Source organism: Neofelis nebulosa, chromosome 16, assembly GCF_028018385.1.
Source record: "Neofelis nebulosa isolate mNeoNeb1 chromosome 16, mNeoNeb1.pri, whole genome shotgun sequence".
In the NCBI taxonomy this organism is placed as follows: Eukaryota; Metazoa; Chordata; class Mammalia; order Carnivora; family Felidae; genus Neofelis; species Neofelis nebulosa.
In genome coordinates, this window is record NC_080797.1 from 27,823,409 (window position 1) to 27,846,876 (window position 23,468).

General features: G+C 44.2%; 2 protein-coding genes and 1 pseudogene across 7 annotated transcripts in view; 2 read left to right on the forward strand and 1 right to left on the reverse strand.

Moving 5' to 3' along the window:
* The window catches only part of POLG2 (DNA polymerase gamma 2, accessory subunit), a 27,981-nt gene extending 24,537 nt beyond the window's left edge, over window positions 1–3,444 (forward strand). The window contains exon 8 of the mRNA XM_058705851.1: window positions 1,278–3,444. Within this exon, the coding sequence (XP_058561834.1) occupies window positions 1,278–1,437 (160 nt within the window). The 3' untranslated portion in view covers window positions 1,438–3,444. The remainder of the gene's footprint in view (window positions 1–1,277) is intronic.
* MILR1 (mast cell immunoglobulin like receptor 1) overlaps window positions 1–19,861 on the reverse strand; it is a 23,876-nt gene extending 4,015 nt beyond the window's left edge. For 2 of the 6 annotated variants that reach the window (XM_058705860.1, XM_058705861.1), the window contains exons 1-8: window positions 19,627–19,861; window positions 14,662–14,937; window positions 9,237–9,524; window positions 7,476–7,586; window positions 5,541–5,630; window positions 4,963–5,013; window positions 4,762–4,830; window positions 4,236–4,319 (exon numbers count right to left, since the gene is read on the reverse strand). In XM_058705860.1, the coding sequence (XP_058561843.1) occupies window positions 4,264–4,319; window positions 4,762–4,830; window positions 4,963–5,013; window positions 5,541–5,630; window positions 7,476–7,586; window positions 9,237–9,524; window positions 14,662–14,937; window positions 19,627–19,756 (1,071 nt within the window). In that variant the 5' untranslated portion in view covers window positions 19,757–19,861 and the 3' untranslated portion in view covers window positions 4,236–4,263. Of the gene's footprint in view, window positions 1–3,810; window positions 4,320–4,761; window positions 4,831–4,962; window positions 5,014–5,540; window positions 5,631–7,475; window positions 7,587–9,236; window positions 9,525–14,661; window positions 14,938–19,626 lie in introns of those variants that run through there. The other 4 variants (XM_058705863.1, XM_058705859.1, XM_058705864.1 and 1 more) reach the window with 4 other exon arrangements.
* On the forward strand, window positions 13,595–14,665 carry LOC131498525 (NADH dehydrogenase [ubiquinone] 1 beta subcomplex subunit 4-like; annotated as a pseudogene).
* Window positions 19,862–23,468: the final 3,607 nt, after the last annotated feature.

The window sequence follows — 23,468 nt, forward strand, 5'->3', positions numbered from 1 at the left end:
TACTAGATGGCCACAAGAATGGTTCAATTAAAATGACCGTGCGGGGCACCTGGGTGGCTCAGTCAATTGAGCATCTGACTCTTGGTTTCTGTGTAGGTCATGACCCCAGGGTCATGGGATCAACCCACATCAGGCTCATGCTGAGCATGATGCCTCTTTGAGGTTCTCTCTCTCCCTCTGCCCCTCTTTCCCACTCGTGCTCTCTAAATAAGTAAGTAAATTAATTAAAAAAATAAATAAATAATGACCCACATCAGACTCGTGCTGAGCATGATGCCTGCTAGAGGTTCTCTCTCTCCCTCAGCCCCTCTCCCCTGCTCACGCTCTCAAAATAAATACATACATACATACATACATAAAACGACACCGTCTACCATTCAAGGGAATGGAAAGGTGATAGAAAGGTGATAGAACCACTTTGGAAAATATAATGGCATCATCTCCTTACATTGGGGATAAACATGGGGATGAATCCCATGACCCAGTCATTGTATTCCTATACATATTCAACATAGTTGCACGCACATGAAAGCAGCAGACATGTTGTTGCATAAGAGCAGTCACAGCTTCATTATTTGTAATAGCCCCAAGTTGACAACAGCCCAAATGTTTGTCAGCTGCAGAACAGATAAGTTACAGTATATTCAAACAATGGAATACTATTTAGTAGTGAAATACACAATTAAAGCTGCATGCTGCAACTCACAAATCTCACAAACACAATGTTGGGCAGAAAAAAACCAGACACAAGAATGACTGCTCCATGATTCCATTTGTATTCAATGCAAAAACAGGCAGAACTAAAGACAGTATGGAAAAAGAACCAAAGTGAAGCTGAAATAGACCTGAAAACAAAGTAGCTATTGAAATGAAAGCTCAGTAGGTCTTTTCCTTTTCCTTTTCCTCTTCTTCCCTTCCTGAACAATTCAATCCGAAAGCCAGAACGTGTGTGGGGAGCCGGGGGGGGGGGGGGGGGGGGTGTGGAGTGGGAAGCCACAGGAAGTCGCAGCTGGATGGGGAGGGAATCGTGAGGACTATGGAAGCATATAAGGTACACAAAGCACTTAATAGCAGCTGGACACTGGTATGGCAGTTATTGTTTTCACAAAGGAACTTCGGCGAGATGGCGTAGCCACCACCTCTGTATCTTGTGTCACATCCTCGGGGCCTCACCTCTGATTCCAGCTGCATCTGGGACTTCGTTCACTTTGTGTTGACAACTTCTCACTTCAAGCGTGCAACACATATCACTCATTTTCTGCCCTGGTGCTTTGCAGTGCCCTGCATGAGACGCCCATGGAAACCCACTTGGAATGTCCACATGCACAGCCTAGAAGTCGGGGAGGCATCCCCTCCTGGGACACCCCTCAGCCAATCAGGGATGGAAGTCAATGGATAACCGCTTCTTACTCTCAGTCCTTAGGCAGACAGTTCTAAGAAACATCTTCTCATTGCTCAGAAGGTTCCAGTGAGATCAAGCCCCAGTTGCCCAACTCAACAGTACACCCTGGTACTGGCTTTTCCTCCAGTACCTGATGCTTGAGTCACCTCCCAGATAAATTATTTGCACAGGCCTTATCTCAGGCTCTGCTTTCAGGGCTAGCCCAGGAAAAGACAGGGTATCACAAGGCCCTAGAAAGCAGTGCTGGGAAGCGGAATTACTCCTTGGATGGATGGCAACATGTGATGTTGGAAGGGGGTGGTGATAACACTTGCACGCCATAGCCTCCCAATTACTTTACTAAGACCTTCCCCTGCAGTGGGAAAGGGGACAGAGGTAGAAAGTGAAGGAAGCACTAGGCTCTTCCATGGTTTTAGCACTTGAAAGGCACAGGGCAATCGTAATTATATGGATTGTGGACTTGGTTGGCTTCTACTAAGTGCTTTAAAAGCTTTGCAAGGAGAAAATGAGAGGCTGTTGATTCAGGGCATGCTGTGAAACCCAGAGGCATTCTGGACTTCAAAACTTCAGAAGGTCTTAACTGGATCAAATCCAATTCCCAGTAAGGTTTCTAGCTTGCTGGCCCCTCCCCGCCCTGAGTTGACTTTCCCTCCTCTGAAATGTTTCACTGTACCTGCTCTCTCGCTCCCAGCGCCTGGGGTCACCTGACATATAGGCTACCTGCACCCAAGTCCTTATCTCAGGCTCTGCTTTAGGAGGGAGCCCAAGACAGAAGAGGCCAATGGTGACTGAGTTGCCAAGTTTATGACCACAAAGACTTCAAGATTTCTAAGGGGAGCAGCCAGCTGGTATGACTCAAGAGTAAGCATCATACCACAAAGAGGTAGCCTTTTAAAAATTCTTATTATATGCCTGACCCTGTTCCAAGCCCTTTACATTCATTACCTGAACTAATTCTCACAGTGGCTCCATGATGCAGGTATTTATTTGTCTCCCCCACCCCCCACTTTGCTCTCACCCCCCAGATGGAAAAAAAACTGAACCCCATAACTTATCCAGAGTCACACAGTTAAGACATGACTGAGCCTGAATTCAGCTCAGTCTGTTTGACTCCTTACTCTCTTAGCCTCTGTGACATACTGATTTCCCCCAAATACAAATATCAGCAGAGAAAGGGCAGAAATTATGCTCATGAATGCTGCCTTATGACAACACAATCCTCTAGTCTGGACCTGTGTGCACAGTATCCCTTCCCACCCTAAGAGGCATTTCCATGGCCAGTGCTTCTGCTGATCTTTGCTAGGACTGAACTCCCAATTCAACCACCACTAAGCTGTGGGTGACCTTGTAAAATTACTTACCGCATCTGAGTCTAAGTTTCCTTACCTGTAAAAGCAAGTTCATAATATCGGCCTTACAGAATGTTATACAGTTAGTGTCTAATAAATGGTAGCTGTGCTTTTTCTAGTCAGAGGTCCACTGTTGGGAGCGATTAAGACAGAGGTTCAGGCAACACCCAGAAGAAGAGCAGAGCAGAAAAATTTTGGCCATGTTGTTTTGGTTGTCTACAAATGCCTTTTGGCTTTTATTGGATGTTACTAATAACTCCTAGGATGAGAGGCTTAAACTAGAAACCATTTTGTCCCCTGTAGGGGTCTGAATGGGTGGCTCCCCAAAAAGATTAAGTCCATGTCCTAACTCCTGAAACCTGTGAATGTCACCTAATTTGAAAAAAGGGTCTATGCAGCTATAATTGAGGATCTTGAGATGAGGCCATCCCAGATTATCCAGGGGGTTCCGAGATCCAATGACCAGTGTCCTTATAAAAGAAAGGCAAAGGACGAGCAGGCCATGTGAAGACAGAGGCAGAGACTAGAGAGATGTTGCCACAAGCCAAGGAACACCAGGAACCATGGGGAACTGAAGCAGACAAGCAGGATTCTCCCTTAGGGTCTTCAGAGGGAGCCCAGCCCTGCCGACATCTTGATTTTGGATTTCTGGTCTCCAGAACTATGAAAATAAATTTCTGTTGTTTTAAGCCACCAGTTTGTGGTAATTTGTTAAAACAGTCAAAGTAATCCATTCTCCTTTCTCCCACACAACACTGTTCTCTCTACAGAATGCTGATGGGAAACATAAAGGTACGCCTTTGATATTAGCTAAGTCTTGAGGACTGAGGAAGTCCATGAAAATCAATATAAATGTTTTTGCAGCCTTCCAAAATCTGAGAGCAAACCAAAACAGCAATGGATAATAAAGGTGTACTTGGTGTGTAACTATAGGGACTGTTTTCTTCAGACACATTTTCAAAGGCACCAATTTTTGTTTTAGAATTTAGACACGAAAAGCACAGTGGTCTAACAATTACTCTTTTTTTTTTTTTTTTTTTTTTTTTTTGAGAGAGAGAGAGAGAGAGAGAGAGAAAGCATGGGAGGGACATAGAGAATCTTAATCAGGCTCCATGCCGAGTGGAGCCCTGGGGGAGACTTGATCTCAGGACTGTGAGATCATGAGCTGAAATCAAGAGTCCGATGCTTAACCAACTGAGCCACCCAAGGCGCCCCACAATTACTCTTTTTTAATGATGTGGCAATGGGGAGAGAATGGTCCATGCCTAAAAATAGCAAAAGCATTTAAAACCTGTCACCAGTCAGGATCCCACCTGACAAAACTATTATCTGATGACAGGATTGGATGTACCCAAATAGGCCAAAGGAATAGTGTTTGATCATGAAAAATAGTAATTTATTTTAGGTAACCAGTGAGATATTTTTAAGTATCAGTCAAATTTGCTTTTTCTTCATGTAAATCAGCTTCATAAAAAGCATCTTACTCTGAGATGTAGCTTGTAGCTTTAAATGTCATCTTCTGATGAGCTCAGAATAGATAGACCCAGTTTTACAATCATTATAGGCTTCTGAAATATAAAAGAGAAAATAATTCAGTAAAACTAATGTATATATCCATAGAGTCTCTAAAAACCAACCACCACCACCCCTCAAAAAAAAAAAAAATCTCATTTTAGTAGCTGGGTGGATTGACAGAACCAAGAATTAACTGGGTTTTTTTCCTGGACTGTATACAAGCAATTTATTCTTTAAGATGGTTTAGGAGTACCCCCGTATCCTCCTCTCTGAGTTTTTTATACGTCACTATGTCACATCCTTCCCTCTTCCCTACCCACCCGTCTCCCGATGTCATTTGTTAGGAGCTGTGGTATTGGTTCCTACTGGTACCCTGGGTGTGCACGTTGCCCCCATCTACCCCGTCCTTGGGCTTCTAAAGTCCCAGAGTATGGTGGCCTCACAGGGACCGCGGTCTCATTTTGTTAGCATCTCTTATCCCAAACTGTGGCTCACCACGACCTCCAGGTGCCACCTCCTGGAACATGGGGGTAGCATAATGTATCTCCTGGGAGTGTCCAGTTCCTGGGCAAAAGACAGGGAACAGAGTTACTAGGCCTGTCATCCGAATCTCTGATCACCATTTCGAGGGCAGGGTTTAGCCAGCTGCCCTCGAAATGGTGTGCAGCCTCTGGACTTTTCCCAGAGAGCACTCACCATCTTGGGCTGTGTGAACACACTGCCTTGGTTCCAAGCCTGGCACAGAGTCTATGGGAACGAGATAAATCGGGAGTCAGTGGTGTTTGCATAGTACAGAGCAGGTAATTTGCTTAGCGCCATGCCTGGGGACAAGGCCGGCCCTCAGTCAGTTGGCTGGGTTTATTCTCATCCTTACCAAGGCCCTGCCCTGGGTCTATTTACCATAAAGCAGCGTATGATGCCTGCATCAAGAGGGGGTCATAAGAGGCTCTGGAACACCCTGTGGATCATTCCGAATTGACATTAAAATATCTCCACGATATGTTGTGAAGTGAAAAAATCAAGGCGTACGATGGCATGGCTATGACCTGCTACCATATGCATAGAGTATCTGTGGAAGGATTTTAAAAACTGATGGTTAAACCGGCAAGATGGAACTGGAGGTCATGGGTCGGAGGGAGCCCTTGTATTCTATAACTTTTCTTCATTTTTTTTTTTTTGTACCCATGTGTCTGTACACTTAAAAAAATTTTAAAAAGACGAAACCTGAAACCAACCAACCAAACCAATCAAAATACCCAACAAAGTTCTCTTACCTGCTTGAGTTTCACAGACATTTGCGTATATTCCAATTTCCATGGGTGTATTTCCATTGTCTCTGGGTGCCTGATCTCTCATAGCTTTTCCTACGTAAATTGGTACAGAAACATTAAACCAATTCAGCCATATTTTTCTCATTTCCTCTGCCAAGGAGCCGAATCCTCCAAAGTTCCGAAACAAAGAATGACCCTGCTCCAATGGCCTACACTGTCATCCATTAAAGGAAAACCATGGGCTCAGCGAGGAATCCATATCACCCGCTTCTCCAAGCCAGAAGCCCTTCTGATTTATTTCCCTGGGTCTGCAAGGAACATCCTTTGCCCATCAGATTACGCAGATTACATTTGGGTTGGCCAGAGACACATTTTCTTTCCTTTGCTGAAAAAGAACAGTCTGTAAAAAGCTTTGTAATATCTGCAAGAGACAGTAAATTACCCAGCCGAGTTCTATTGAATCCTGGCCAGAAACAAGAATGCTAATTCCACTTTTGCAAGACCCTGGGCTTTTTGTAAGAAGGGAAGACAGGTTGTAAAAAGGTATAAGATGTATACATTTTGACATCTAGTTTCAAGTTTTGTGTCAACTGAGTCCCTGACTTCTCTGACTTAAAACTCTCTAGAGGAGGCACAGGGGGAGGCACAGGTGGCTAACATGCATCACTTAGGTCTCTCCCTAGCTGTGACAGTATCTCCCCATTCTACAGGTCAGAACACTGAGGCTCCAGCAAGTGAAGGAGCCTGCCCAACGCCCCTCGGCTCACTGGTACGGAGACATCCTGGTTTTTTGTGCAAATCTTGATATTCCTCCATACTTGTGGGCCAAGTGAAAAGGCCAAATTTCACAATCTTAAGTAGAGGTGGTCCCGAGAGGTGACTGGCGAAAAGCAGTGCCTGGGGCTTGATGCAGCACCTGAGGTGAGGCAGAGGCATGTTGCTCGAGTTCATCTTCAATTACGGAGCTTCCTCGGAGGGGCAGGGCCAGCAAGGAGGTGGACAATTACAAGGCAAAGCTCTTGCCTTTGCGGAGCTGGCGGTCGGGACCCACCACCTCATTTGTAGGGCCCAGTGCAATGCAAACATGCGGGGCCTTTTGTTAAAAAATTTGTGTGCCCGTGTTTACAGCAGCATTACTCACAATAGCCCAAAGGCGGAAGCAACCCAAGGCCCCACTGACAGACGAATGGATAAATTTAGCGGATATATGTATTTGTATCTACGTATGTATCTGTGATGGAATATTCTTCAGCTTTAGAAATGAAGGAAATTTCTGACACATGCCCAACATGGATGAATCTTGAGGACATTACGCTGAGTGAAATAAGCCTGTTACCAAAGGAGAGACACCCTAGGATTCCCTTAGATGAGGTCCCCAGAGTAGTCAATTCATAGAGGAAGAAAGGAGAACGCTGGTTGTCAGGGGCTGGGGTCGGGGGAGCTGAATGGGGAGGGTTGAACGGGGACAGGATTTCAGTGTTGCAAGATGAGAAAAGTTCCGTGCACGGATGCTGGTGATGGTTGTGGAGCAGTGGCAGTGTCCTTATACTCAACTGTATACTGAACAGTGGTTAAGATGGTAATGTTTATTTTTTTATGTGTATTTTACAATTTTTTTAAATTTTTTTAATGCTTATTCATTTTTGAGAGAGAGAGAGAGGGAGGGAGAGAGGGAGGGAGGGAGGGGCAGAGAGAGGGGGACAGAGGATCAGAAGCGGGCTCTCAGCTGACAGCAGCGAGCCCAGTGCGGGGCTTGAACTCACGAGCTGCGAGATCCTGACCTGAGCCGAAGTTGGATGCTCAACCCACTGAGCCACGCAGGCGCCCCCTTCGTCGTATCCCATTTTTAATTTTCCTTTCCCTTCCTCTTCACCTTCTCTCCTGTTCTCTGTATCCCACGCCCATGGAAAACCGTGAAAAGCTGCCAAAAGAACTTACCTGCTCTGTACTTTGGTAGTATCCAAAATGTCAGAATTGGGATTATTACCATTAGCACCAGCAATAATCCCAGAAGCAGTAGCTGCAGACAGAAAGGACAGCTGCCTCCTCCTGGAAGAAGATAGCGGTTCATTGGTTACCGCACAGCTTTCTTTTCCAATGACATTGAACTGTAGAGTGTTCTGGAAAGGGCAGTTTACAACCGTCTCCTAAATTAACTAATTTAATTGCCTCAGACCACTATGGACACCTGCAACTCTTGAGAGGTAACTTGTTAGTCAGTGAAGTTGTTAAAGTCACAACCAAATACATCTTCCACAAGGGGTCGCACAAAGGAAGAGGAAAAACAGCACAGCCTTGAACCAGATTCCTGGCAACACTGTTAGAGTCATAAGGCTCAGAACAGCCTGGCCACTTATTGGGCAAAGCCCTTAGTCGTGTTGGCATGATTTATGTCACCTAAACAGCTACCATTTCATTATTAACTACACGCCAGATGCTGTGTTAAGCACTTTGCGTGCATTGCCTTATTTATCTCATTGATATCACTCCCATTTTACAAATGAGTAAAGTAAGGCTCAGAGAGGATAGAGGACTTTCCTACAGTCACGCAGCTAGTAAATGGAAGGGCTGTGGCTTGTAGGCAAAAGTAGGACTCTGGAGCCTGAGTCCAACAGGCTGCCTCATCTGTTAGAACTTACCAAAGAGCAGGGTGTGGGGTCCGTTCTTCTGTGGATGAGGCTAAGTGAAGTGTTCAATGCCCAAGTGTGCCTACTGCCTTAGCTAACCTCATTTTTGTTCTACTCTCCTCCTACCTCGACAAGTGTCCCTTCATAAGGACCTAGAAAGCCAGGTTTGAATCTAGAATTCTCAGACTCCTCAGACTTCTGTGCCAGAATATGGCAGCATGAAGAGAGTCAGCCCTAGCCCCAGGCCCAGCCCAGCTTTCCACTCGGGCTCTGATGTGCACCCCAGTGGGCCTCGCCTGCACGTGGATCCTCTAGCCTGCATGTCCAAATGCTATCCACACCCCCCACAAGCAGCCCCCTACACTTGAGTCTAGGGATGCTCCTATCCTTACCCTGGTACAATCTTGGGAGGATGAGCTGGGGAACAAGACTTGTGTAGGCCCTGGAAGGAGGGTTCTGATCTGACCGGGTAGGGAATTCAGGTGCAGGTACCCAGAATATGGTTTAGGAAAGTGGAGATACAGGGTCCAGGTGGGCACTTTCTCATGTGCCCCTGGGCCCCTCGGCCTGTGGGAAGATACATGGGCAAGAAGCACCAAAGCAGTGCCTTCCAAAACACAGGACTGGGACAGGGGCCCTTCTCACCACAAGGGTGGTCCCAGAAGTCTAGACTCACCAAGCATTAGTAGTGGGCAAGAAACAGCCAAACGGGAGGGCACAGGCGTTAGAAGTCAATGAAAAAGCAGAAGAAAATCAAGACCGGGCTCCAAGCCCAAGAAAAATGCAAATTCTAATGTGCTAGCTTAGAACCTGGGCAGCGGGAGATCAAGGCAGGAAGCAGGGTCGAGTCAGGAAATCTCACTGCAAGGTTTCTTCCTGACCTAGCTTCTAGGCTTTTCATCTTCTTTTGGATGGCAGAAAGAAACCCCATCAGAATTTGTGTGGAACCTTCCAAAGGAAAGGCCTTTGGATGCATACAGCCAAAGTGGGAAGTACGTGGGCAGGGGAGAGGCTGGCTGCAGTTTTTGGAAGCAAATCCAGAGCCTGTCGAAAGAGTTCAGGTAGCCCTTACCTGTCCAGGGATTGATGAAGACTGGTTGACTGTATTTTGTGTGGTCAGGCAATTTGTTTTCAGCTTTGCACCTATACTCTTCCCTTCCGCCAGTGCTTTTCTTGGTTAAGTTGAATTCAGCAGGCTCCCTTACGTACTTGGAAATGGCTGGTGATATGGCAGTATCTTTTTCAAAGAAAGTATAATTGATGGGCAGAGAGCCGTTGAATGAGATGCAATGCAGTATTATATGTCGGTCTGTTTCTATTTTAACGACGTTAACATTCAGCACTGGTGTAATCACTGGGTCTAGGCAAATGAAAGTATGTGTTAAAGGGATGAGCAGAATGGATTCACCCACTCAGTCCACCAGCATGGATTGAACCTCTATTCCTGACTGTGGATGCAAAGATAATGACACCCTTCTTGAGAAGCCAGGGAGCTTGCAGCCCAGTGGGAAAGACCGATGGTATATGGTTAGCTCCACTCAGTGTGGCACAAGCTGGGTGCTGAGAACACCAGAGGGTGGAGGGTGTCTCTTACTTTGAGGAATCAAAGCACAAACTTGCCTTTCAGCAGAATTCTCCATCTGTTTATTGTTGACAACGAGTGTAATTCTGTCAAAGATCTAGTTCCAAGTATGAAGTTGAGAGGCGCTCTTAGTCCCAGTCTTTATAAGGCTACGTTGTTTTTTTTTTAATCAAAGAAATCTAAAAATATAATCTTTTCTAACTGTATTTTTATTTATAGAATTCAGCTGAATGATTATCTTCTACTTCCTCCCACAAGCAGGAAGTAACTCTGATAGAGTCAAGAGAACTTTTCAACAGGAAGTGTGTGGGTCTGCTTAACTTTGTCAGGGAAAACCCTGTGGTATGGGTATTTTGTGGGAGAACCCAGCTATATTATTTATTTAATAATTCAGTAATAAAGCAGTATTATAGGAAAGGAAGGATAATTGTTGAGTATCCATCATGTACCAGGCTTGCTATTCACATTACCTCCTTTCACTTTGTAACAACAGTACTACAAGGAGGATAATATCATGCCCATTCCGCAGATGAACCAACTGTGATTCAGAGAGGTAAGAAACTCACACAGCTAGTAAACCAGCAGATCCAGGGCCAACTCTCAAACAGATTTTTTTTTTTTAACAATATCAGTTTGGCACAGAAACAATGAAATACAAGGACCCAAGTATAAGTAAAATCAAGGAAAATGATTTAGTCTCCTTGCTCCACCCCTCCCTTGAGCAGAATCCCTGAAGCAACATCCTTGACAAGGCAGCACCTGGTTGGTGATGGTGGCCTCAGAGAGCAACTTTCGGAAGAGCACTGATAGGACATTCTTCCAATGGAACTGAAATCTATATCCTGTAGTGTTCGGGAAGGAGCAGTTGAAACAATTCATGAGAAATCAGGGCGCCTGGACTCCTCGCTGAGATGGGATGATCCAAACTGGACCAAGGACTGATATCTAAAGTGACTGGAAAGATATAAACTTTCCTGAGAGTTTGTAAAAGGACTGGTAAAAGGGAGTCACAGCATCATAGTGATCAGAGTAAGGGGGTTGCTACTCTTCACTAACCCAGTTATATTTTTAAAAACTTCAAGGAGTCCTTTAAGACTCATTCAGCTGCCACGTTTCCTTTAAGACTTGCCTAAATCCTCCAGGCAGAAGTGCTTCCTCTTCTGCCTCCTCTCGTCTTTGGCCCATCCTCTTATACGATACACTTGGGTGTCTCATGGTCCCCTCAAGTGTAATCTGTTTGAAACTGAACTCTAGCTGATCTGCTAGTTAATGAAAAATCAGTAGGTAGATAAACATATAACAAAATCCCATTCTTTAAGAAATGTTTTTATTTAGATATATATTCATTCATCCACCCATCCACTCATTCATTTACTTACTTTACCATGGTAAGAAGAGTTAACAGGAGATCTACTTTCTTAAATCTTTAAGTGCTCAATACAGTAGTATTAACTACAGGCACAATGTTGTACAGCAAGATCTGGAGAACTTACTCATCTTGCATATACCCATTGAACAGCTCTCCATTTCCCCCACCTCCCATTCTTCTAGTTTTCCCCATCTCAGTAAATGCAACACTCCTATCGTGGATCACATTAGATATCTGGAAATCATTTTGATTCCTTCCTCACCTTCACTGCTGTGAATCCAAATCCAATCATCAAACAAATCCTGCTGCTTCTTCCTCCAAAATATACCTGGAATCCATCCATGTCTGTCCGTCCTCACCATTGTTTGTCTCCTGGATGACTTCAAGAGCCTCCTAACCAGTCCCCAACTTCTCTTGCCCTGCGTCACCTAGAATGTACTTTGAAGATGATAAATTGGGTCATAGGCCCTGCCTGACTTGGCCCCTTCCCACTCTAGTCTCACCTGGGGTTACACTCCCCTCATTTGACCTTTGGCCATACCAGCCTCCTATCAGGTCCTTCCCAACCAGCCAAGTTCTTTCCCAAGTTGGAGCCCCTGAACAGGCTAGTGTCCCTTGACTAGAGCCCTCTTTCTCTGTCTCCTTGCATAGCTAACTCCTCATTCTTCAAGGCTCTACTTCAATGCCATCCCCTTTGAGAGGCCTTCCCTAACTACCCTACCTAAGTAGATCACTCCACCCTGCCTTGCCTCACTCCATCACTGTGCCAGTTTCTTTTTTCTTCATAACAAGCAATGCCGTTTGTGATTATGAATCTGTTTGGGTACTTGGGTTTTGTATCTCCCCAACAAGACTGTAAGCTCTACCAGAGCAGAAACTTAATGTATATCCAGGGTTTGGCACATTTGGGATATCATCCAATATTTGATGATTGAGTCAATAATTAGTGAATTTGTGTTCATGGCTCATATCCCTACTGGGCTGGGGACAAGAACATGTCTTAGGCATCACTGAAACCCCAGCAACACCCAATACCCAACACAATTACTTGCACAGGGTAAGCACTCAATAGATATCTACTAATTGGATCTAAATGGGGCTGAAACAGTCTTATAATCTATCAAAATAGTTCTACAGGACAGTGTAGTTACCATGACAAATTGCAGGAAACTGGTGCATTTACTTGGAAGGCAGGATGTGGGAAGACTTTATACATATCTGTGGGACAGAAGCTCAGGAAATGAAGACTTGGGGTTTTTTTTAATCAGCTGATTTAAGGCTTCAGCCATCAAGTTCATAAACCATCTAAAACTGGGCTTATTCCTTACAGGAGTGTAGGTCCCCGTTATTCAAATGGAGGAAACCCACACTAATAGTGGGTCTTGACATCTTTTCTCACACTGAATCTCAGTGATTTGAAGGACAATCGTATGTTTTCTCTGCCAAGTAAGTGCCTACTCTCCTCACCCCATGCTGCCCACAATAGACTGAGATTCCCACCCAGAGTTAAAACCCATGTTAAATGGTATTTTACCATTTAACCCATTTTAATGATTGAGGGCTGGAGATATAGCAAAGGCGCATCTAAAGGGAATATGCAAAGTTGCACGGGAAGCCAGGGGTGCACAGGTTCCCCAACGCTCACCCCGTTGCTCTTTCTGCAGTACAAGGCGGCTCAGTCCAGCCTGGTGGCCTAGATGGACTATTATCAGCGGAGGGCCTGCCCTCACGTTATGTACCACATCCTAAGACCATGTTTGTAAGGATTTGCCCCTTCTTCACTCTTCTTCTACAATATGGCTTCTGTTCATTTTGGGTTCAAAACTGTCCTAAAATGGCTGGTTTTAACCTGGATCTCCTAAACGCCTTATGCAGAGATTTGCATCTGTAATCTCATGAATATGTCTCAGGAAAAGTACCCATCACTATCATTCGATTGTTAAGACAGCTATAACCTAAAATGCTAAGAACCCTTGCACTAGAGCAATGGCGCTCAGTAGAACTTTCTGTAATGATGGAAACGTTCTGTCTGCACTAACAAAGCAGCCACCGGCCGGCTGTGGCTATTGAATACACTAAGGAATTGAGCTTTTTGCTTCACTTAGTTTTAATTAATTTGGATGTAAATGTAAATAACCACACGTGGCTAGTGGCTACTATGCTAGAGAGCACAGACCTAGAGAATCACTCAAAGATTCGATCAGTGAGTCAGAGCTCTTATGTTTAGAAGCCTCCAGGTTCCATGCCCACATATTACCTGGAAACCCTCTCTCCCTCTCTCAGAAGTCCTTTATCAAGGTCACCTTTATAAATGAGACCATTAATGCTAGGTTGTAAGAGGCTTGGGTGGGAAGATGGGAGAGAAAAATATAGCAGTAATAAGATGTGGTTGGGCAGGAAGAGTGCTGGCTGGTGGGGCGCCTGCTGGGTGGTCACTGCAAAGGGAAGAAGTTGGAAAAGACCTGGGGCTTTGAAGACCTTTGCCGCAGGGTCCAATACTGATTCTAAGTCTTCCTGCACCTTCAGAGAAAAAGTGGTTTTTGCCTACGTGATGGGAATCCTAGAATAAAGCATCTAGAAAAGATCTCAACAATTTCCCAAATTGTTCACATAAGGCTTTTTGTCTAAGGCAATCAGGCTATCATTATTTGAAATAGCAATGAGTCTTTGGAAGAGGTATGCCGGATTGCCACGATGTCATTCCCCAAATACCAGCCGTGGCGGTTGGCCACCCTGCCTGCTATCTTCCACCCAGCCGAATACGACAGGCACATCTGTGGAAGCCCAGAAGGCGCAAACTGAGCGGTTGGTCATAAGACACCAACCTGGGGCGCCTGGGTGGCTCAGTCACTAAGCTCCCGACTCTTGATCTCACCTCAGGTCATGATCTCACCATTTGGGAGATTGAGCCCTGCGTTGGGCTCAGCGCTGACATTGCAGAGCCTGCTTGGGATTCTCTCCCTCTCACCTTGCCCCTCCCCAACTCGCACCTTTGCATGAGCGCTCTTTCTCTCTCTTAAAATAAATAAGTAAACGTTAAAAAAAAAAAAAAAAAAGATCCCAACCTAAATGGGAGTACTTGCTTCAGTACAACGATCTGAGCCGCAGAGGGCTCACCAAAGATCCTGCCTTAATTCATTGGGCCCTATGCAAGATCAGCAAATATCTATCCCAATCCCAAGACCTCACTCTTAGGAGCTCTGTTAGGAATTGGGTCCCCCTTCTTCTGGTATTATGTTTTCAAAACTGACAGAAATAGGAAAGAAAAACTTATCTAGGAAGGAAAATTGGATCGACCATTTAACATTTCATATTAAGTCTGGCAACGATGACCCTATGTATTATAATAGCTTAAAGAAGTCTATTAATCATTAAAAAAAAAGTCTTCGGAAGAGCAAGCAAAATGGAATTAATAAGAATAAAGATCTCAGTGACATACTTTCCAAGCCCTTGAGTGAGTATTCTCAGGAGAGCAGAGAGCCCATTCTAGGACAGGAAAGAATCCCACAAATCACAGGGCCCCCCCAGGGATGAGTCTCTACTTACCAACAAAGGTGAAGTTGAACTCACGACTGTATTTGATAACTGAACAGTTAGAAACTTGGACTTTGCATTTGTAGGGACCCAAATCATGGGCTTCTGAGACACTTAGGTTAAAAATCATGGGTTCACCTTTGCCTTCCTGGGTTCTCAGGTGCTTCTCATGCCGAAACAAAAGATAGGTGATCTGTAGTGATGGGTTCCGGCTGGAACAAATTAAAGACACATTTTGACCCCTCGTGACTGCATTTGTTTTTGAGTTCAAACTTGGAGAAAGGAGTTCTGGAAAACAGAGTAACACAAGAAAAAAGTCTTTGTTAATGTCGCTTAATAACTAAGTGGTAATCTGGCCACATTTTGTGGGTCAAGGGGTAGAGACGCTCGTTCCTGGAGAACTTTCTTGTTGGCACGGCCAGGCTGACCAGTGTGTGAGGAAAGCCTCAGCACCTACAGAGGCTCCTTCCAGTGACAGATGGGTGGCCTTGACCAGCTCTTCCGTGCTTGCTAGCTCTTCTGCTGGTGAGAGCTTGAAGTGGACACTCTAATTTTTCCTTCTTTCTTTTTTTAAATTTAAATCCTAGTGAGGGGGCGCCTGGGTGGCTCTGTCGGTTAAGCATCCGACTCTTGGTTTTCGGCTCAGGTCACGATCTCGCGGTTTCGTGAGTTCGAGCCTCACATTGGGCTCCAAGCTGACAGTGAGGAGCCTGCTTGGGATTCTCTGTCTCCCTCTCTGTCTCTGCCCCTCCCCCACTCGCGCTATCTCTGCCTCTCTCAAAATGAATAAATTTTTAAAAATTTCATTCCAGTTACTTAACGCACAGTGTAATATTAGTTGCAGGTATACAGTTTGATAAAAGACACTCCCTTAAGACTGGCTGTGCTGACTTAGAGATATTAAAATTCCGGGGCGCCTGGGTGGTTCCATCGGTTAAGAGTCTATACTCTTGATTTCAGCTCAAGTCATGAGCTAACGGTTCGTAAGACCTAGCCCCTGTGCTGACAGCACAGACCCTGCTTGGGATTCTGTGACTCCCTATCTCTCTGCCCCTCCTCCACTCTCCCTCTCTCTCTCTCTCTCTCTCTCTCTCTCTCACTCTCTCTCTCTCTCAAAAATAAATAAACATTAAAAAAATTATTTTGAAATAAATATTAAAATTCTAGGTTCTCTGACCAAACATTATGTCTGGTGACCTTTTTGGACCACTATTTCTTTTAAATTTCTTATTTTGAAAAAAAAAATTATTTAAATTTTTTTTTAATATTTATTCATTTTTGAGAGAGGGAGAGAGACACAGAGAGAGAGAGACATAGAGAGAGACAGAGGGCAAGCAGGGGAGGGGCAGAGAGAGAGGGAGACACAGGCTCTGAGCCGTCAGCACAGAATCCGACAAGGGGCTCAAACTCACAAACTGTGAGATCATGACCTGAGCCGAAGTCAGAGGCTTAACCGACTGAGCCCACCCAGGTCCCTCCCCGCTTTTTTTTTTAATTAAAAAAATTTTTTTTAATGTCTATTTATTTTTGAGAGAGAGAGTGAGAGTGAGGGGGAGACACAGACTCTGACACAGGCTCCAGGCTCTGAGCTGTCAGCACAGAGCCCGACACGGGGCTCAAACCCACGAACTGTGAGATCGTGACCTGAGCTGAAGTTGGACGCTTAACCAACTGAGCCACACAGGCGCCCCTATTTCTTATGTCTTTTTAAATCTGTAGATATTTCCATCTTTTTCTTTCCCCCTGCAATTTATTTGTGGAAGATGGCAAGCTCTTTGTTCGATAGTGTTTTCCATGGTCTGGATTTTGTTGATCACATTCCCATGGTATCCTTTACCTTGGTCCTCTGTCCCTTGTCCCCTGAATTTAATGAAATTCAGATTAGCTTTTTTTTCTTTTAAGTTTTGTTTATTTAAGTAATCTTTACACCCAATGTGGGCTTGAACTCATGACGTCAAGATCATGAGGCTCATGCTTTTCCTATTAAGCCAGCCAGGTGCCCCCAGATTAGCTTTTATTTAGCAAGAATGCATGAGGGTAGGGTGTACTTCCATTACGAAGCACATAATGTCTGGTCATCTCTCTTTTTGTTTTTTAGTCGGCTTTGACAATAATCACTTGGAAGCATTATTTCATTAGAGGTTGCAAAATGGTGATATACTAATTAATTCCTTTTCCATTTATTATCTGAAATAATTCTATAAAGAGAAACTTGCCCCCATCAACTATGGTTATATGGAGATACGGTTTGCATTGAAAAAAGCAGGATAAATGCTTGATTCTCTTCCTTTATTGACTGGTTCTGAAAATAATGAGTTGGTTTCCTAGCATCTTGTAACAGGATATTTTTCTTTCACTGTTGTTATTTTTTTGTTTAAGAATCATTATGAACTTGGGGCACCTGGGTGGCTCAGTCAGTTAAGCGTCCAACTTCGGCTCAGGTCATGATCTCATGGTTTGTGAGTTCAAGCCCCGCATCGGGCTCTGTGCTGACAGCGCAGAGCCTGGAGCCTGCTTCGGATTCTGTGTCTCCCTCTCTCTCTGTCCCTCCCATGCTCATGCTCTGTCTCTCTCTGTGTCTCAATAATAAATAAATGTTAAAAAAATTTTTTTTAAAAAGAATCATTATGAACTCATAGTTTACATATTTGATGTATTTCAATCCATTGCAATTATTATTTTTATTGTCCCATTTTTTGACCATGAGAAGCATCTCTATACCAGCTCCTGAGTCCTTTTTTGTTTTGTTTTTTGTTTGTTTGTTTGTTTGTTTGTTTGTTTTTAAGTAAGCTCTATATTCAATATGGGGCACAACATGGGGCTCAACACGGGGCTCAAACTCATGACCCCAAGATCAAGAGTCACATGCTCTACCAGCCAGGAGCCCCTCATGAGTCCTTTGACACTAGCTAGTAGTCTTTGATAGCTTGTATGTTTGTATTTTATTATTTTAAAATGCCAAGGAAAAAAGTAACCCTCATCAGAAAATCTAATGTAAAAGAATAAAATTATTAAAGAATTAAAGAAATATTAGAAAATGTTTTTATATCACCTGAGAAGAAAAGCTCTTCCAAATAAGACACAAAAATTGGAGCCACAAAGAAAAGACTGAAAAATTGACTCCCCTAAAACTTAAAGCTTTTCTATGGCAAAATTAAGACAAGTGACAATTTAAAAGGAAATACTTAACATATAAATGAAAGCAAAGGATTTTTCATGTATATATATTTTCATATATGTATATATATAGATAGATAGATAGATAGATATGTCAATGGCAACTGAATAAGAAAAAGACAAATAAATGGACAAATAATATGAATAGGTAATTTCCAGAAGAATGAATGCAAAAGGCCATTAAATAATGCTAGGGCCACGGGACAGTTTGGGTAGAGGAGGAGTTTAGGCCCCTCAAAAATGTCATCAAGCTCCCTTGCCCTTTTTGATCTGGACAACTGACATTTTCTCAGCTTCTGTAAGCTCAGCTTCAAGATAAAGCCTCTCCTCTCCTTCCAACCAGATGGCTGTCCCTAAATTTCCTTTCCATAGAACTTCTGGAGCTTTCATGACCAATAAACATGAAGAAGATGCTCTGGCTCACACGTGATGAGGTCAAAACAGCACTGAGATATTGTTTTTTACTCATCGGATTGGCACAAATTTAAAAACAGGTTGTGTCCACTGTTGGAGAAGGCTGGGACACACTCACCCTGTGACTGGGTACCCGGTCTGCGTGTTAAGAAGGCAACTTAACGATTCAAATGTACATGCCCTTTGACCCAGCGATTTCACCTCCAGGATTTTATCCTCCAGAGATGCTCTCCCCCTCTCCTGTGTCCACAAAGGATGTTTTGTATGAGGATTTTCATTGCAGCATTGTTTACATTACAAAGAAAAAAATGGATAAATCAGTAAGGGGGGTGGTTACATGAACTATGGCTGAGTCACATTATGAAATAACAAGCAGCCGTTGAAAAAAGAGAGGTGAGTCTACATCTACTGCTTACAAGGATTTCTGTGATGTATTGTCATCTAAAAATAGGACTGGGCCCCTGGGTGGTTCAGTTAAGCATCAAGACTCTCGATTTCAGCTCGGGTCATGATCTTGAGGGTCGTGAGTTTGAGTCCCGCATGGGGTTCCGTGCTGACAGTGGAGAGCCTGCTTTGCGATTCTCTCTCTCCCTCTCTCTCTGCCCCTCCCCTGCTCTCTCTCTCTCTCTCTCTCAAGTAAATAAATAAACTTTAAAATAAATTAAAAAGGACACATCACAGAAGAGTTTGTTTCCTATGGTACCAAATAGAGAATGACTGTTGATAAGTGGTTGCTTCTGGAAATGGAGAATTGGAGAGCACAACAGCACTTTCATATTTCATCTAGTCACAGCAGCATGGGCTGGCATTTACCGACAGCTTACCACATACCAAGTTCTGTGCTAAGGGTCATGGCTTGCCTCACTGAGTCCTCGTAAGAACCCTCCCAGGTAGGTGGTTTTATTATCCTCACATCACAGAGGAAAGAGATTAAGGGTCAGGTGGTTACATCAGACACCCAGCCTGCCTGCTGGAAAACGGTAGAAACCGGGGTTAGGACCACAACCCTGGCTGGTCTAGCTCCATGATGGTAAACCACCTCCCAATATATATTTTTATTTTGTTGCTTGAATTATTTTACAATGATTATGCGTTGATTTTCTAAATTTAAAAAAAAGAAAACCAATAACAACAGAGAAAGAAAGAAACATTTCAGCGTAAAAGCAATCTCAACATTTAATCTCTGAACCTCAGCAAAGAGCCTTCAACTCCCTCCCTCCCATCATTTCCTTTTAAACTGTAGGTAACAGAAAAGGCTTGACTTTGGTTGTTCGTCTAAAAGCAAAGAAAGACTTATTCGTGAATGGTCGTGCTGAAAACTGACCATCTCCACGTGTCGGTGAAAAGAGTTTTGGTAAAAGAGAGAAGGAAGTAAATGAAACTTACTGTTCCTCCATTCACAATCCAGGGCAGCTCTTTGAACTGAGAGAGAGAAAAGGAACATGAGAAAACTCTTTTTCCACATCATGTTTTCGTTTGGAGACACAAGCTTCAAAATGGCAAATGAGCCATACATGCGAGAGAAGAAAAAAATGCCCTAAAAGAACAGTTTGTTGAAACAGCTCCAGAAGAAATTAGGGAGGAGGACACAGGAGGCATGATGACCCCATACTGGTGAGTCATTTAGGGAACTTCCTCTTTTTTGACAACGTAAAAGAAATTGGAGGTGCCTAGACAAGTTTGAAACAAAATATGATTGGTTGGTTTGACCGACCTGTGTTCCCCCAATGAGTTCTTGTACGAAGAGACTGGTGGTTCATGGGTTCAAGCCCCATGTCAGACTCTGTGCTGACAGCTCAGAGCTGGGAGCCCGCTTCAAATTCTGTGTCTCCCCTTCTCTCTGTCCGTCCTCCACTCACACTCTGTCTCTCTCTCAAAAATAAACATTAAAAAAAATTAAAAAAAAAAAAATGGGGCGCCTGGGTGGCGCAGTCGGTTAAGCGTCCGACTTCAGCCAGGTCACGATCTCGCGGTCCGTGAGTTTGAGCCCCGCGTCAGGCTCTGGGCTGATGGCTCGGAGCCTGGAGCCTGTTTCCGATTCTGTGTCTCCCTCTCTCTCTGCCCCTCCCCCGTTCATGCTCTGTCTCTCTCTGTCCCAAAAATAAATAAAAAATGTTGAAAAAAAAAAAAAAAAAAAGAAGTGCCTTGTATTAAATATTATATTAAATGCTGGTTCTTAGGCCCCACTCCAGACTTACTCGGAATAAAACCTGGGACTCTGAATTGTAAAAAGGGCCCCCAGCAGTCTCTGAGTCTCTACGTTACAACCCAGAGAGGCTTGTGATTCACTTCTACTCCATCTAGCATTCTCCTGGCTCTGTGAAATGTATGCAGAAGTAATGTCACATAGCGGCGCCTGGGCGGCTCAGCCAATTAAGCATCTGACTCTTGATATCAGCTCAGGTGGTGACCTCGGGGTCATGGGATCGAGCCCAGGGCAGGTTCCGCACTGAACATAGAGCCTGCTTGAGATTCTCTGTCTCCCTCTCTCTCTGCCCCTCCCCTGCTCGAGCTCACTCTCTCAAAATAAGTAAATAAAAACTTAAACAAAAGAAGTAAAGCCACATATTCCAGTGTTACCAGTCTGAAGTGGGGAGTAGGAAGTGTGAGGGGCCTCCCAACTGGAGGGAGCTGTGATCTGGCCAGGCCACTTTGGTGGTGATTTCTTTTGCCACTCTAAGGCCTGCCCTATAGGTCTCCCACTTTTCTGTGGACAGGGGCTCTCTCCGGGGGAAGTCAGTTTCCTGCCCAGGTACATGTCCTTCTGGGACATCGTCCAACCTACTGTGTGCATTCAGTCCAGGTGCTCTTTGCTTGGCCTCCCCACGTCCCATCCTGTGGTGGTGAGTCATTCTGGGTCTCACACCTAGCCACCCCTGGGGGACTGAGCAAAGCCAGGGTCTGCCACCTGGCCACTGTCTGGAAGCAAATCATTAGTTAACTCTCAGTGCATAGAAGGCCCTTATTCCCTTCTGATAGTAAAAGTTGCTTTTGGGGGGCACTTGGGTGGCTCAGCCGGTTAAGCACCCGACTCTTGATTTCAGCTCAGGTCATGATCTCATGGTTCACGAGTTCGAGTCTGATGTTGGGCTCTGCACTGACAGTGCAGAGCTTGCTTAGGATTCTCTCTCCCTCTCTCTCTCTGCCCCTTCCCTCCCCGTCTCTCTCAAAATAAGTAAACTTTTTTAAAAAGTTGCTTTTGGGACACCTGGGTGGATCAGTCAGTTAAGCGTCCAACTTTGGCTCAGGTCATGATCTTGCAGTTCGTGAGTTTGAGCCCCGTATCAGACTCCCTGCTGCCAGCACAGAGCCTGCTTTGGGTCCTCTGTCCCCTTCTCTCTACCCCTCCCTTGCTGGCACATTTTCTTTCTTAAAAGTAAATAACCATTGAAAAAAATTTTTTTCAGTTGCTTTTTGGGCACCTCTTGTAAAAAACACGACAGTGATTGATGGTGATTTTCTTTTTTTTTTTTTTAATGTTAATTTATTTTTTGAGAGAGAGAGAGAGAGGGAGAGTGAGGGGGAGACACAGACTCTGACACAGGCTCCAGGCTCCGAGCTGTCAGCACAGAGCCCAACATGGGGCTCCAACTCCCAAACTGTGAGATCATGACCTGAGCCGAAGTCGGATGCGCCACCCAGGCGCCCCAGTGGTGATTTTCATGCTGGGATAGTGGTGGTAATTTCTCTTGCTGAAGAGAGGGAGGGAAGGAACCTCACAAGTTTAATCTCTGGTGGGATGATCCTTCTCCATGTCAGAACTGTTGCCAAAGGAAATTGGAGGTTTTGCAGGCATGGCCGGTTTGACACTTTCCCCACCAGTATCTCGTGCATCCTTGCCTGGGTGGTGGGCGGGGCCAGTCCCTGAGGACTTTCATGCCCAGGAGGACTGGGGGGCAGGGGCAGGGGTACATTCAGAAGAGCTGACGTGTCTAGAACATTTTCCCCTGTATGAAACTCAGCTGGGTCAGGAAACTTGCAGACCGCAGCTCGGATGCTTAGAGAGCAGAGGAAGTGCTACTAACAGCTGTTGGTAAGTACTGATTGATAGGGGTGCGTTGGCGAGGCCCCATAAGAGGAAAGTAATTTGTCAAAGGTTACACAAATATATCAAGAGGGAAGTCTCAAATGGAAAGAGAAAAATCCATCCATGGACTTGTCATGCTTACTAATAGTAAAGTTAGTCTATTCCTCTTACCTGAGAACTTTACACTGATAATCTCATTCAATCCTTACAAAATCTCTGTGAGGTGTGCGGAGGTATTACAAATATTTAACAACCAAAAAAAAAAAAAAAAGAAGAAGAAAAGAAACCTACAACCCCCCCAAAAGATTTAACAACCTACGGAGTAATGTAAATAATTATTAACTCAATGCACAGATCAAAAATTTTAAAACACACTCCCCCTTATTCTAAGTAAACTAAGCCATGTGATACAAAACTACTTAAGAAGTGATATACATATTTCTGCAAATTGTTAATCAAATCATTCTCATATTGTCCAAAATTTGGTTGATGTTTAGAAATGGTTGGTGCAGTCTTTTGATACAGGGCTCACTGTCAGGGATGATCTGATGTGGGGAAGTGCCTTGAACTTTTCCAATGAATTCTTTTAAGTAGATAGCCATGGAGTAATGTGTAGTCTCAATAGAGAATTCCTCTTCCCATCAAGGATATGACTCATGATATTAAATCTTCAACCCCTGATGACCAATAATAATTACAACTATTTATTTATTTATTCATTTATTTAAAATGTTTATTTATTTTTGAGAGAGAGAAAGAAAGAAACAGAGAAGAAATGGGCAAAAGACATGAACAGACACTTTTCCAAAGAAGACATCCGATGGCTGACAGACACATGAAAGGATGTTCAACATCATTCATTCTCAGGGAAATACAAATCAAAACCACAATGAGATACCACCTCACACCTGTCAGAATGGCTAACATTAACAACTCAGGCAACAATAGATATTGGTGATGATGCAGAGAAAGAGGATCTCTTTTGCACTGCTGGTGGGAATGCAAACTGGTTCAGCCACTTTGGAAAACAGTATGGAGGTTCCTCAAAAAATTAAAAATAAGGGCTCCTGGGTGGCTTAGTTTGTTAAGCATCTGACTTTGGCTCCAGTCATGATCTCACAAGAGTTCGAGCCCTGCATCAAGCTCCATGCTGACAGCTCAGAGCTGGAAACCTGCTTTGGATTCTGTGTCTCCATCTCAC